Here is a 14443-nt window from a genome sequence, read left to right as displayed (position 1 = left end):
TTCTGCTTATTTCCTTTCATGGTAGAATCTCAATCTCTTATGTTGGAGCTCTCTTCACAACAGAGTACTTTCTACATGATTAAATGTGACACTGACAAACTGCAAGGAAAGCCTTCTCTTCATCTTTAAACAGGGAGAAATAAGACATATTGTATAGGTTTACCTTACCGTAAAGCTTTGGGTCCAAAGTACATAAAGAGTTCCTTTCCCAAAGTCTCCACACCACTGTAAACATAGTCATTAAGTCTCAAGAAGTTCTGGCTGGAATCTTTATTATTCTGTGCAGCAGGCTGGTAGAAAATACATACACACATGTAAACACGTACACTCTAAACAAAATTACAATTTAATTCTTAGTTGTATTTATATTACTTCATGCCCAGGTGCATTCCAATGAGAAGAATAATCTCAAAGTCAAGTAATATAATCAGCTGTTTACATACATTTTGTCAAATTACTGTGCAATTGTTTAAAAAGAGAGAGGCCAAAAATTGAGAAGTAATTGGCGCATAACCAATATGGAAGTCTTCCAGAACCATCCAGTTCTCTGCATATGAAAAGAAAGCATAAAAAATAATGTGAATGCTTTCAAACCAGAATACTACTGTAAAATACGGTCTTCCAGTTCCGAACGTATAGCTAAGTTCTCCATGCAGTTAAAACAACTAAAAATGGTGGTAAAATAAGCAAAATATTTTCAACATTACTGGTGAACTCATAACCAGGTAAAGGGTAATAAGGGGTCAACACCAAGTCAAAGAGGGCAGGAACCCCCAAATTTAAGTGGTACCAGCTGTTCTTATACAGGCATCTATGTAGCTTAAGGAGTATGAGCTTAAATGTTCATGGTGTATGCAAGATGGGAGGGGATCAGAGATGCAGAGACAGGTTCATATATCTGATTTTTCTTTCTTGGGTGAACTTTAGAGTCTACAGTGCTGTCAAGTACTGACAGGGCTGCCTTAAGCTCAAGGAGGGAAAAACTTGCTTTCACATTTACTCTGTTTTCATTTATGAGTCTGTTAAAGCCCGAATTGAGATGCACAGAGAGTCTTGTTTTTCTGCTTAACAAAAGACTTCATGCCAGTTATATGCACTCAAGTCAAGTGTAGATTAAGACAGATTTCTGTGTAGGTTTCCATGGCAACCAATTAGTAAATCAAAAGTTCTTAGAAACTAGCCAGGACATTTTTAAGGGATGATGAACAGGGAGGTATAGATTTGTTATGAACAAGCTTTGCCTCAACATTGATTTGGTTTCATACTTTTAGGATCTTGGATTTAAGGTCTTCATTACATTTTAAGTTATGACTTCTAAATGACTGGCTCCTTTCTCATCACCTCTTAAGCAACAAGCTCTTGTCTTCTTCCCAATATTCTCTACTAGCTGCCATTTTGGACAATGCTCTCTTGAGTCCCTTGGCTTCTTAGGGTCCCCAGCAGAGTCTAGATGATGAATTTCCTATCTATTGTTGCTACAACCACCACACCAGTATTTTCAACAACTGCAATCCTTTAAGTCTCGCGATGTTGGACGAAGTAATCTTGAGCGGCACCTCCCACCCTCCCACCCACCTTAGCTGCCTGGATGGGCCTTGGGATGGAGACAGAGGGCCCTGGGGCCCCAGTGGGTTTATTGCCTAGTAAGGGATCTAGATTTCACGTGTCGTCCTTTCTTCACTGAGCATGTCAGTGACCCTCAGGCACACCCCCACTTTCTGTGCTTCAGAGCCTATGGGGGAGGCTGGAATACCCCCTTGCAGCACACCCTGGGTGCCTGGGTGCGTGCAATCACTTGCCCACGCCAGCTTCAACAGTTCCAGCGAGGTGCTCCGAGGCTTTGGAGGGGCTGGGTCTTGTGCATTCCCTCCTTCTGCGGGAAGTAAACATGAGCCGGCTATGTCTGTTGTCTTTTCTCAGTGACATGGTTCCTTCCTGTGGCATTTTGCCTGCCTTGAAACCAGGGCCACTCTCAGCTTCTTCACACCCCACCCCCACCTTAAGCTCACCCAAGGCTTCTTTGTTCCCTATCCAGACATCTTTGCCTCGATTTAATTCACTACAAAGAATCAGTTAAACACCACAATGTTTTATAAAGTTCCTAGCAAGGAGTCAGACAATGTAATCTTGAACTAGGACAGTGGTGTCACAAGACCAAATAAAAAAGTAAACAGGCCCTCCCTGTGACACAATGTCTTAGGACGCAGCACTGCAAGCTGGCCATAGCCACTTCAGTGCGAGTTCGATACCCACCCTGGAGGTGACCCACAGGGCGCAGCAGCCCTCTCCTCTCTCCCTGCTGTTCCCCTCAGCAGTGTCCCTCAGCCTGTTCTGCTCCCCACTCTGTCTCTGGTGAATCCTCTCACTGCCCCTGCACCTCTGGCTTGTACCTCAATTCTGTATGCAAAAATAAATAAATACTAAAAAAAAAAGTCAACAAGTCCCAATTGCCACATGTGTAGCTGCACACATTACTAAATTAACAATTGTAATAAGAACATACAGCATTTAGTTTAAAAATCCTAACAGTCAGCCACTGTCATAATTCATGGTTTTCACTTGGCTTTGTCTACAATTTTGATATCCTCTGACAACAAAGGTGGTATGTGACACTTGGAAGCCATCCCTCTCCATAACAAATATGCCAATGAATGACAGTTATCCAATTTAGAAGAGTTAACTACTATTTACTACCAGTCTTTTACTATGCATTTGTCTTGTTCTAAATGCTGGAATGTATGAATGATAAAAACAACACCTCCCCACCCTCTCACAGATTCACAGACTTACATACTAAAGGAAGGAGAGACAAAGCAAGAAAGAAGCGCATTAATGTATACAAGAACATTTTAAAAGAAATTGAGAGGAGAAGAGATAAAATTAGGGAGGAGATCACAGGTTGCAATTTTAAATGGGGTGGTTATAATCTCATTGGGAAAAATCACTTTTTTTTTTTCCAACAGGAATGAAATAAAAGTTTTAATCTGTACTATTTTAAAAAAATGCTCTCACTGGCTGCTAGAGTAATTCTAGCTAGAGGGAGAAAGGGTGGTGAAAGGGGGCAGATTTCTGGATGGATTTTGAAAATATACCAAAGACTTACTGGTGGTTTGTGGCCTGAACAGCTGGAAAATGGCAGGACTACAGCTGAAATGATGAAGAATTGAGTAGGTCGGAGAGGAAGAGCAGGAGCTTGGATTTATATAAATTAAAGTTGGAATGGCTATTAAACATGTAGGTAGAGGTCAAGCAGCAATTGGTCATGAGTTTGGAGTTCAGAGAATTCTATCTGGTGAAATGAATCTGTTCAGGAATTGGCATTTCCACAGCTTCTAAAGATTTGAGACTAGGTAAAACCGGCAAGAACTGAGAATAGGTAAAGAGAAAAGGGGGCTAAGCATTAAGTCTACGGTACCCCAATGCTATATTTGGGATAAGAGGAGGACTCAGCAGAGGAATGGTATGATATCAGGGAGAAGGGAGGGAGGACCCAGAGAAGGAGACTGAAAAGACAATTGGCAGGGAGGGAGGAGGAAAACCAAGCAAGTGGATGTCCAAGAAGCCCAAGCCAAATATGTATCAAGGAAGAGACATGTTGAGTACTGCCACAATATCAAGATGGAGATATCAATGGATTTAGCATGTAGGGGAGATTAGGGTTCTGGAGAAGTGGTAGGAGGCAGCAGCCTGTTTGGAGTGGGCTTAAGGGGTCAGAAGAGGAGCTAGAGGCAGGAGACAGCATGAAGATACAGTGCCATAAAGGGTGACAGAAGTAGGGTGGTAACTGAAGGCAAGAGTCAAAGTGGTGGTTTGTTTTAAGGACTATGTATGTTGCCGGAAATGGCTGAGTAGAGAGGAAAACATTAATCATGCAGGAGAAAGAACAGCTGGAACAAAGTTCAATAGACAAGTTCAATAGGTACAAGGACACACTTTGGTCCCCCTAGGAACACGGGCAGCTCATCTATAGTGTCAGGAAGGAAAGCGGATTATGTGTGTAGGTGTGGACGCTGGTAGGGAGGACGATGAGGCTGCACAGTTTCTCTGGTGATTACTGCCATTTTCTCAGCAAGGTATGAGTCAAGGGGATCAACTAAGAGGAAGGTGGGCCCGGGCCCTTGATTCTTCTAAAGTTACATGGCGCATCAAGTACTACTCAGCTTTGCCAGATTCTGACAGTATTTCTCCAGTCGCATCATCCACAGATAGCGTCATGGTTTCCTCCTAGAAACATCTATGAAAACCTCTCGAAATCTCACCGTAGAGGACCACATAAGGTTCCCCTAATTACTCACATTAATATCAGCCGCTGTATTGAAGGACTAATCTGTTTGTATTAGTCTGTCCACACTTGTGCTTACTGGGATCATAACTTTGTGTGATTTTTAACTTTTATTTTATGTATTCTAAAAAGCGAGCCAATTTCTAAGGAAGTTTTTCACTCTGTTTCAACTACTGTTTACTCTCTAATGACACCGACTGGACACTACCATCGAATGCTGTCCCATTACCCAAGCACTGAAATTTCCTGCAGCAAAATACACCAGTGGGTCTTGTTGCAACTGGTTTGGGCTACAATTCATATCATTTTTTTAATCACTTATTCTTAAACCACTATATGACATACATTTCTGAAGAGATCAATTAAAAGAAACAGTAAAAACCAGGTTAAGAAGTATGGGTTCTTAAAGGACCATACTTTAAGTCCAATTATATTGTATGTTGTTGGAAATGGTTGAGTAGATAGTCAAAGTTATGCTCCTTGACCATTTTCTCAGTAAAGTATGAATCAAGGGCATCCACTAAGAGAAACGTGGGCCCAGGCCCTTGGATCTCCTAAAGTTACACGGAGCATTAAATGCTACTATTCAGTTTTGCCAGATTCTGACAATATTTCTCCAGTATCATCCACAAATAGTGTCACTGGTTTCCTCCTAGACATATCTATGAATGTTTTCTTGACTAATTATTTAAATACTCAGGACTAATAACACCTATTAAAAAGAAATTCTAGGCCCTCCCTGGTGGTGCAGCGGGTTAAAACACAGCACTGAGAATCTAAAGCCGTTTCCGCATGAGTTGGATCCCCGCCTGCCCTGGATGTGACCACATGGTGTGGCAGACCTCTCCTGACCCACCCACTGCTCCCCTCAGCAGTGTACTTCGTGGATCTGCCTGTTCTGCTCCCCACTCTGTCTCTGGTGAAGCCTCTCACCATCCCTGAGCCTCTGGCCTGTACCCCAGTTCTGTATGCACAAATAAATAAATCTTAAAAAAAAAAAAAAAAGAAATTCTAACCTAACTTATTGTGATTTTTTTTTTATCCTAGGTTTTTCTTAGGGAAAATTCTAATTATATGTTAATGGGGTCTAGAAGGTCCTTCCTCAAGACTGTTAGAACCAATGCTGTGGAGAATTTGTTTCCGTGGTTAGTTTATGGAGAGCTAAAACTTGTTCTAATTAATGCTGAAGGATAGGTTAAAACAAAAATTTTTATGCCCAGAAGAAATCCCTTAAGGCACTGAAGATTGTCCTGGAACAGATGTCTATATGCTCTACAAGTTATTGTCAACTATCAGAGATTTTAGAACATCTAACAAGTCTAACCAGGGAAAATGTGGCCATTCAAACAAAAAGAAAATCCAAGCTGCCGACCCTCCAACCACTTAGTAACAGGCCAAGAAGAGCACGCGCCTTTGGAAAGTGAATCTGTTGTGCTTACCAGAATGAATCCAAAAATATAAAGGGCAATATGCTTAAAATGCATGAGACTATTAAATCCCTTCACACAGCTGTCAATGAAAAGTGAAATCTGTTGTCTGGCCTGACTTGGAGAGCCACAAAGAGAAGAGCAAGCCAGATCCTTCAAGGGCAACTGGTGTCTTATTTCACTGGTTTTCAACTCTGTTCTCCCTGATTAAAAACAACCCACCAGCGCCCTCCCTGGTGGCGCGGCGGGGTGAAGCACAGCACTAAGAAGCTAAAGCCATTACGGCATGAGTTCGATTCCGGCCTGCTGGGGAGGAGATCCACATGGCGAGGCAGACCTCTCCTGATCCGCCGGCTGCTCCCCTCAGCAGTGTACTTCATCACTCTGCCTATTCTGCTCCCCTCTCTGTCTCTGGTGAATTCTCTCACCCTCCACATCTCTAGCCTGTACCCCAGTTCCATATGAATAAATAAATAAATCTTTCAAAAAAAAAACCCACCACCATTTGACATCAGAAGAAGCCCGGAAACAGTTATGAAAGTAAAGGTGCTCAAACACTGAAAGAAATGTTTCTGCCCTCCTGAAGGTATTACAACACCAGGGACCGCCGAGGGATGGACTAAGGTAGAAATGGTCATTGTAGTTAAGTGCAGATCACAGGCCTCACACTGCCTCAGTCCGGAGGGACAGCCGATACTATTCCACATGTGTGAGGCTTTGGCTTAAGTATGTTGAGGAATTCAATTTTTAACATTTGATGAGTGGTTTGGGAATTAAAACAAAGTGTTATCTAATCTGCTCTTTCCTCACAAACATCCTTTGTGAGATTCTATCTTGTACCAGAATTTCCCCACCTGAGCATCAGAATCATCTTGAAGCTTTCTACCCGCCACACCTAACAAGGTGTTTTCTATGGCTACTATCATGTACCACATTGGTGTATTGGTCTGGGACTATATTTCTCTTTAATTTGTCTATAAGCTCCATGAACAACTATGGTTTTTAACTAGCATCCCTGAAAGCTTCACAGAAATCCTGAAGTCCTGTTATAGCTGTCCTTTTCTTCCTCCTAAAATAGCATGTGGCTTTAAAATACAGTGCACTGTCTCCCCAACCATTATTCCTATCTTGCTTTACCTTCTACAGAGATTTCTTGGCAAAAATTTTCTTTACCATCTGTTTTTTCTCTCTTTAAAATGATTTAACAACTTGGTCTCATATTTTTAATTATCTATAATGGAATGAGGTTTAAATGTAGGAATTTCTCATGACAACCAAAAGCTCCATCAGAGTAAATAACTATATTTAATATTTACAGAATTTCCCATAAAGTAGAAAACAAAACAAAACTTTATGGGTAGGTTTGGGAATGAATTTAGGAAGAGAACGAAATAGTTTAATAACCCAGTCTTGATATATTCACAACAATCAGTCTCAAATATTTGAAATATCTTCTTAACATTTACATGGCAGTTTTAAAAATATCTATCCTAGTATTTCATTTTGGTTTTCAGGGAAATGATACAAAAAGATGTTGTCTGTCATGTGGACATTGACTATGTTTCCTGATTCCTTGTGTAGTATTAGTTCTAATATAATCAACTCTGGATAATATACTTATGACAAAATATTTTCAATTCATGACTGACCACTACAAGCACCTGCATACATTTTTAACTGTTTTTTCTTTTTTAAAATCTGCACTTTAGGGGGAAATTCTGGTCTACCAACCATGGTTTATTCCACTTATTTTGAGAGCTACTGTGTACAAACTGGGAAGGCTTCTGTAGTAAACCTAAGATTTACAAGATTTACACTTGGCCTATTGTCAAATCAGGGTTATCACCTCTTTGTGTAAGTTTCAGCTGCCCAGACAAATTCAAAAATTAATTTCCACAAGCCTATTACCTTTGCTATAATGACACACAATTGCCCAATATAAACTTGACTTTCTCATGTTGACCCTTATAATCCTGTTACTGTAATATGTGAACATGTCATCCTTTTCTTTCCCCCGAAATAGAGACGAAAATCTCCTTTGCCACAATTTTAAGTATGATTGAGAAGGGTTCACCTTCCCATTTTCAAGTGGCTTAATAGTATGAAATTGTCAAAACAACATACATCTTCAGAGACAGCACATATTTATTGTGCTGATTACCATTTATCCTGCCTACCCCTGGGTGAACAGGGAAGATGAACTTTTCAGAACAGAACAAGGCTTTCCCAGAGATAAATGCTTTATCTCTTGCACAATTATAATTTTTCCCATGGGGAAAATAATAGCATAGTTACTTTTATTGTCTGTCCTCCTCCCCGCCTCCCCCAACTTTTATGCCTTTTTTCCCATCCCTAACATAACACTTTCTTAATCAGAGGTCACTAATCTACCAATTTAAATCATGAAAGAGCTTAATTTTTCAAATGGTCTCTAAGCACCAAAATAGAGGTCTTTAGGTACATACATCAAAACATAGTCTCATGTTATAAGAGCAGAACCTTCAAGCACTTAACCAGAGGCTAAATACTGTGCTGTTATTTGAGAGCACCATGTGATTACAAACTTTTCATCGGGGAATAGGTGTTCTTGAGATAAATGAGTCTGACGATGAGAAAACCCTGATCTGAGAGAAAAAGGAACAATTACCACAGAGTTTACTTTGCTAGACACGAAGCTAAGCTAACCTAATCCTGACCACATAAGTGAAGATGTGAGAATCTTTATCTCCAAATGAAGAAGTAAAAAGGAGCTGGGACTTAAAATCAAGTTGGTTAGATATTCTTTTCTCTGCATAAATGAATATATCAGTGCATGATTAAAAGTCACCATCATAGAAAACTTCCTCCCCCCATCGTTTTCTCATCTGTAAAACTCCTCATCTGTTCTCTGTGTAGCTTGTGCTATGATTCCATATAATGCTAAATGCTGATATTAATGATCCTAAGTCAATAAGGTGAAACCATTATCCGCATCCATTTAAGAAGTAAAATAAGTAGATAAAGCATGTGCTATAACATCTTAAAGCCCCTTTCAATGTATAGGAATAATCTTCATTTAGCTGGAAAATGAACTCTGTGAATTAGTCCACTCCTTATCTAATGGCAATAAAGTGAGCTATCATTTCCCCCACTAGAAAGGGAAAGGTAGGTGGAAAATGTTGATATTGCTTTACTATTTTCCTGTAGTGGTTATTTCCACATAACATATACAACAAAAAATATATACTCATAATGAAGGACACTGAAAAGAATTCATTTTATATTCTTAATCATTTTGGAATATTAGAAACTCTGCTCTTCTCCACCTTCATTTATAAAATGCCTGCTTTGTCCAGTGAAGGACATCTATAGATGAGTTAGGGGTAGCTAGCATATTAAACCTGTATCAAATCTTAAAGAGTGAGGGAATAGTTGGAGGATTATGCTTTAAATGAAATGAATGCTTATAAACTGTTTCATATCTCATTTAAGAGGGAAGATTAAAAACATATGCAAGTTACTTACTGATTTCACTAAAATATTGTATCCACCCAACAATTAAATTTGGAGGATTGACTCATAGCTCATTAACTAGACATGTTCATTTCTATTCCAATATTGCTTCTTATTATAAGGTTCCACAAGCTCCAGCAGAGTGTTATACAACATGCTTATACAGTTGTATAATTTTATGCTGACTAACAGTGGATCAAACTTCAGAGAAATAATACAGTGCATACATGACTAGCAGGTGCTGGAAACTTCTGAGGGTTGGCATCTTCAAAATGAGGATGAGTTGTCACAGGGAAACAGGCATTAGTGTGTGTTCTCTACAATCTTGAACTGTATCAGAGGGATGGTGTATGCAAAATAAGTAACAGATTCATTACTGGAGCAGTGACAAAGGAGGGTTTTTTTTTTTTCTTAAAGATTTATTTATTTATGTATACAAGAGCTGGGGTGCAGGCCAGAGGTGCAGGGGTAAGAAGACTCACCAGAGACAGAGTGGGGAGCAGAACTGGTGGATTAACTGAAATCCACTGCTGAGGGGAGCAGCAGGGAGACAGGAGAGGTCTGCTGTGTCATGTGGGTCAGTAACCTGGCTGGCATTGAACTAGTGCTGCAGTTGCTGCCAATAGCTTCAATAGTGCTGAGACTTAACCCCTTGTACCACCAGAGAGGCCTCAAAGAGGGTTTTTTTTTTTTTTAAAGATTTATTTATTTATGCAGTACAGAACTGGGGCACAGGCCAGAGGCTCAGGGGCGGCGAGAGGCTTCACCAGACACAGAGTGGGGGGCAGAACAGGCAGTTCAATGAAGTACGCTGCTGAGGGGAGCAGCGGGCGGGTCAGGAGAGGTCTGTCACGCAGTGTGGTCACCTCTGGGGCAGGCAGGAATCGAACTCCTGCGAAAGTGGCTTTAGCTTCTTAGTGTTGTGCTTTAACCCGTTGCACCACCAGAGAGGGCCCCAAAGAGGGTTTTTTTGAGTTGGTTTTTGGCATGATGATTATCTGAATTTTAAATCCTTTATTTGAAATGCCTAAATAACTGTTAACTGTCCTTTGTATTTCTTTATCCTATTAAGTGCAATGTAACTAACTAGACTTTTGGTGAAGACATATGTAATATAGGGAGATATTAATAAGTAAGTTTAATATGTAAGTTTATCATATTCTAGGCCAATGTTACTTCAATTAAAAAAATAATTTACTATGCAGTTATTAAATTATTTTTAAATAGTGTCTTGTGAAAATTAATGATTTTAAGCCAGTAGCAGAAGCATTTAAATAGCTTTACCTCTCAGGCATAAATGCCTAAGAAATATGGGATCATCCGTTACAGTAATGATCAGCCAGAAGTCGTGACAACATACCAAGTTTTGGTGAAATTTACTCTGGATCCAGCATCTTTCTCAAATATGCAAATATGGAAAAGAAATTTCAAGTTTTTGGGTTTTTTTTCCTATTTAATTAAAGGCCCAAAAAGTGAAACCAGGGCAAAATATTCATCTTAATGAATACTAATATTTCTTTAAATATTTATCATAAATATTTAATATTTTGAAAAGGAAATTAATAGCAGTAAGTGCTCAAGAACTCTACATATACTATTTCTTCTAATCACTATCACTGTCCACATTTTACAGGTAAGAAATTTGAATTCAGACATACAGTAAATAGTCCACTGATATTCTGAGTTGTCTATATTCATTTTATGTACACTGCCTTCAGGTTTCTCTTTTAAAAATAAAACACATGTTCCTGTAGTTTCTAGGTGCTCTTACACACAAATGACACTTGATACCATTTGTCAGAATTGTAACTAATAAGTACTGGGATGCAATTTAAATACATACCATGCTACCTTCCTGGAAGAAGAGAACCCACAGCTAAGTTCCATACTGTTGTTCAAATTCAGTCTCCATCCACCCAGACCATGCCCCTAATTATAAAGACCTATTCCAATTTTTCATCTCTTTCTTTCAAGGTATCAAGCATAATAGCTCTAAGTGCAGGGCCTTTTAATTTGTGGGGAAAGCTCACTGAATATCGCTTCTAAGTGATGTTAATAATTGCATAACCACTATCAAAGTATTATATTATCAGGCTGTACTCTTTGGCACAATTTGAACTTTGAATAAAGGAAGCTGTTTATTAGAAGATAATTATCAGGTCCTTTCTGGTGTCACAAGGGGATAAAGTACAGCACTATGAAGCAATTTATAGCCACTGCAGCATGAGTTCGATCTCCGGCCAGGGAGCTGACCCACATGGTGCAGCAGACCTCTCCTGTCTCCCTGCTGCTCCCCTCAGCAGTGCATTTCTATTGATCCACCTGTTCTGCTCCCCTCTGTCTCTGGTAATCCTCTTACCTCCTTGTAACTCTGGCCCCAATTCTTGTATGCATAAATAAATGTTTTTTAAAAAAGAAGACAATTATCAAAAGTAGGTAAGAGATTGGACTGAATCAAACAAACTAAAAATGGTGGCAGACAGCCACAAACTGAATGTCTCATTTCTCCCGTCAGCAGATAACCAAGACTATATACAGAGCAATAATGCCATTGTATTAGGTAGTTTCTTTCTGAATCTTTTAAACCGAGAAGCTATCGCTAGGTTAAGAGTGTAGGCTTTGGGGCTAAAGCCTGTTTCTATCCCTTAATAGTTCTGTAATTTATTTAAACTCACTCTGAGCCTCACATTCCTCATCTATAGACTCACGCTAATCATTTATCATAGGCTCATTATTTCTCAAAACTAAATGGAATGTAAAAGTTCTTCAAAAACCCTTTCTGCCTTGCCAGGAAAGCTGATCACAACAAATTTAAAAGGAAATGTTCATGCTATTTTGGCCTAAATATCAATGAGGTGAAATTATTTTAAAACATTTAGTTGGCTTCGTACAGCAGGACATTTTATCTTATCATCTTCCTATCCCCAGGAGCGAGCATAAAACCTAACACAAAAGACATTACTATTGAGTGCTATAAATTATGATATCAATAAATATATTCATGTCCCATCTATTGCCATGGCCTGTTGCCCTTACTTCGGATGCCAACTCTTCATTTCCCTCACCAGCACTTCTCCCCTGAACTACTACAATCACCTAAATAAGGGTACACTATCTCCTCTGGCTTTCTTCCAATATTTTATTTTTGCTGTCCCAGGGAAAGGGATCATCTCAAGCTGTAAATGGATCTCATCAAATGTCAAAGCTCTGTTGCACCTAAAATAAAGTCTTATTTCAAAACACCTCCTGTCCACATTCTCCCATTTCTAGCCACATTTTTTATTTCAGCCCCTTCTGTGTGGGCATCTCTTCCTTTGCTGAAAGTGTTCTGCCTATCAAGCCTCCATCCAGGTGTTGTTGATCTCCCATCCACCTTTATACCTGAGCTTCACGGTTACCCCTCCAGCTAAGCATCCCTGACCTTTCATGAGTCCTTATGGAGCCATGTATCTCTCCTTCAGGGAACTGCTAATTTATATTATTTTATGTTATTCTTTAACAAATGTCTCTTGTATCTTCTCAGGTGAAGAATAGACTCGACAAGGGCAAGCATGTGTTTCACTCCCCAGTGGCTTGAGAATTCAAAGTTTTGTTAAATAAAGTGATTTTTATAAAAATTAATTTTCTTAAGAAACCACTCAAGATCCTCTTCTGTGTGGCCCTGAAATGATTTTGAGAAGCACTTACAATAAAAGAATAGGTGCAGAGTACTCACTGACATATAAAATTAAAGTAAATAAAAGTTATTCTTTCTCTAAGTTTGAAATGTATTTTCTCAGAGTTAGAATCTCATTTCTCTCATGCTATAAGCATATGCTAATTTCACAGCAGGCAACTTTTTCTTGCAGGACCAAAGGCTATGAGGAAGCTTTGTAGGAGAAATTGAAGCACCCCACAACATGGCATGCATCCACGAAATACAATCTCCTACACATCTAAAAGCCTTTTACAGCATGATGGCTTAATCAGAATATTTTTAGTATAAGTTCTAAATTCTTACCAAATGAATATCACACCATCTGCAATGAATGCCTGAGTGGCAAGAAGCTGTGTTACACTTTACTTTAAAAAGAAATAAATTGACTTAAGGCAATCAGAACTAGGTTCTACTGCCCCTTGATTAGAAGGCGAGATGAAGTTGAGTGGGAAGTTTTGTGCTAAACTTTCTAGGTGCAGTTTTAGAGCTCTAAATTCGTTGTTAAACATTTATCAACTCCAGACTATTAGGAAAGTGAGCAGCTAGAATTTCATGCTAGAATTGTATTGTCTTAACACTGAGAAGAGGTGGCAAATAGTTGATAATATTAACAGCAAAAACATGCACCTGTATATGTGGGTTACCATATTTCATATTTTCCTGGGTGTAAAGCCTTTAAGCAAGGTGGCATAGCATTAAAATAAAAACATCATTTCCCATCTGGCCATCTTTCCCTTAGCCCAGAGCTCCAGATGTTCGCCATTATGTTGCCTATCCTCCAAAGTCAAGGTCAACTTTGGGAAAGGCGGCGGTTCGGGGAGCCTGGGGCTGGGGTACTTGGACTCCTGCAAAGAGATGACACTTTGGACCCAGGAGACCTGTGGGGCCATTATTGTGCTTCTCCCCGTCATAGGAGCAGCTCACCTGGGAAGAGAACGCAGGCACCGCGGCTGCAGGAGGCAACCTTGGGCCATCGTGTCTCTGCGGAGCTCTGGCCCGCACGGCGATCATCGCCTGGCCGGGGAGCACCCGCGCCCGAATCTTCTCTCCATTTAGAGTGCAACCTGGTCCTTCCACCATTGTCCACACTAGTTGCTGGGTGCTGAAGGGAGAACCATCCTGCGACAAAATTGTGCGCTGTGCCCAACTTCCTGGAGAGGAAGTTCAAATCGCCCGCGCGAGTTCAGCCCGCCCCGCCCTCGCCCCGCCCCGGCCCCGGTCCGACCCCGCCCAGGGCCGTTCGAGCCCCGCCCAGGGCCCGCCTAGGGCCCACCAGACCCCGCCCCGTGGCTGCAGCAAGGTCACTGCCGCGCAAGCGCAGTGCCGCCCCCTCCCCCCCCCCCTCCCCACCCCCGTCAGCCTGTGGCCTTGGACTTGGAGTTTTAAAGTGACAAAACTGGTGCCTGGTGAGTGGAGCCTACCCAAAGTGGCTGAACTGTAAGAACAGAGGCAGTTGGGACCCCCAACTTTATTTTCTTGGCTTTTTGCCCGTGCCCTTGAGCTGCCCCATAGACGCACATTTCGTGCCCTTAACCTCTGTCCCCA

General features: G+C 40.6%; 1 protein-coding gene across 1 annotated transcript in view; it reads right to left on the bottom strand.

Annotated features, from left to right (window-relative positions):
- NEIL3 (nei endonuclease VIII-like 3 (E. coli)) overlaps nucleotides 1-13978 on the bottom strand; it is a 40835-nt gene extending 26857 nt beyond the window's left edge. Inside the window, exons 1-2 of the mRNA XM_004682413.1 lie at nucleotides 13823-13978; nucleotides 169-290 (exon numbers count right to left, since the gene is read on the bottom strand). Of these exons, the coding sequence (XP_004682470.1) occupies nucleotides 169-290; nucleotides 13823-13978 (278 nt within the window). The remainder of the gene's footprint in view (nucleotides 1-168; nucleotides 291-13822) is intronic.
- Between the last annotated feature and the right edge of the window lie 465 nt (nucleotides 13979-14443).

Source organism: Condylura cristata, unplaced genomic scaffold, assembly GCF_000260355.1.
Source record: "Condylura cristata isolate star-nosed mole 26May11 unplaced genomic scaffold, ConCri1.0 scaffold00014, whole genome shotgun sequence".
NCBI lineage: Eukaryota > Metazoa > Chordata > Mammalia > Eulipotyphla > Talpidae > Condylura > Condylura cristata.
Note: the sequence above shows the minus strand (reverse complement) of the source record. Positions and strands in the feature narration are given on the sequence as shown.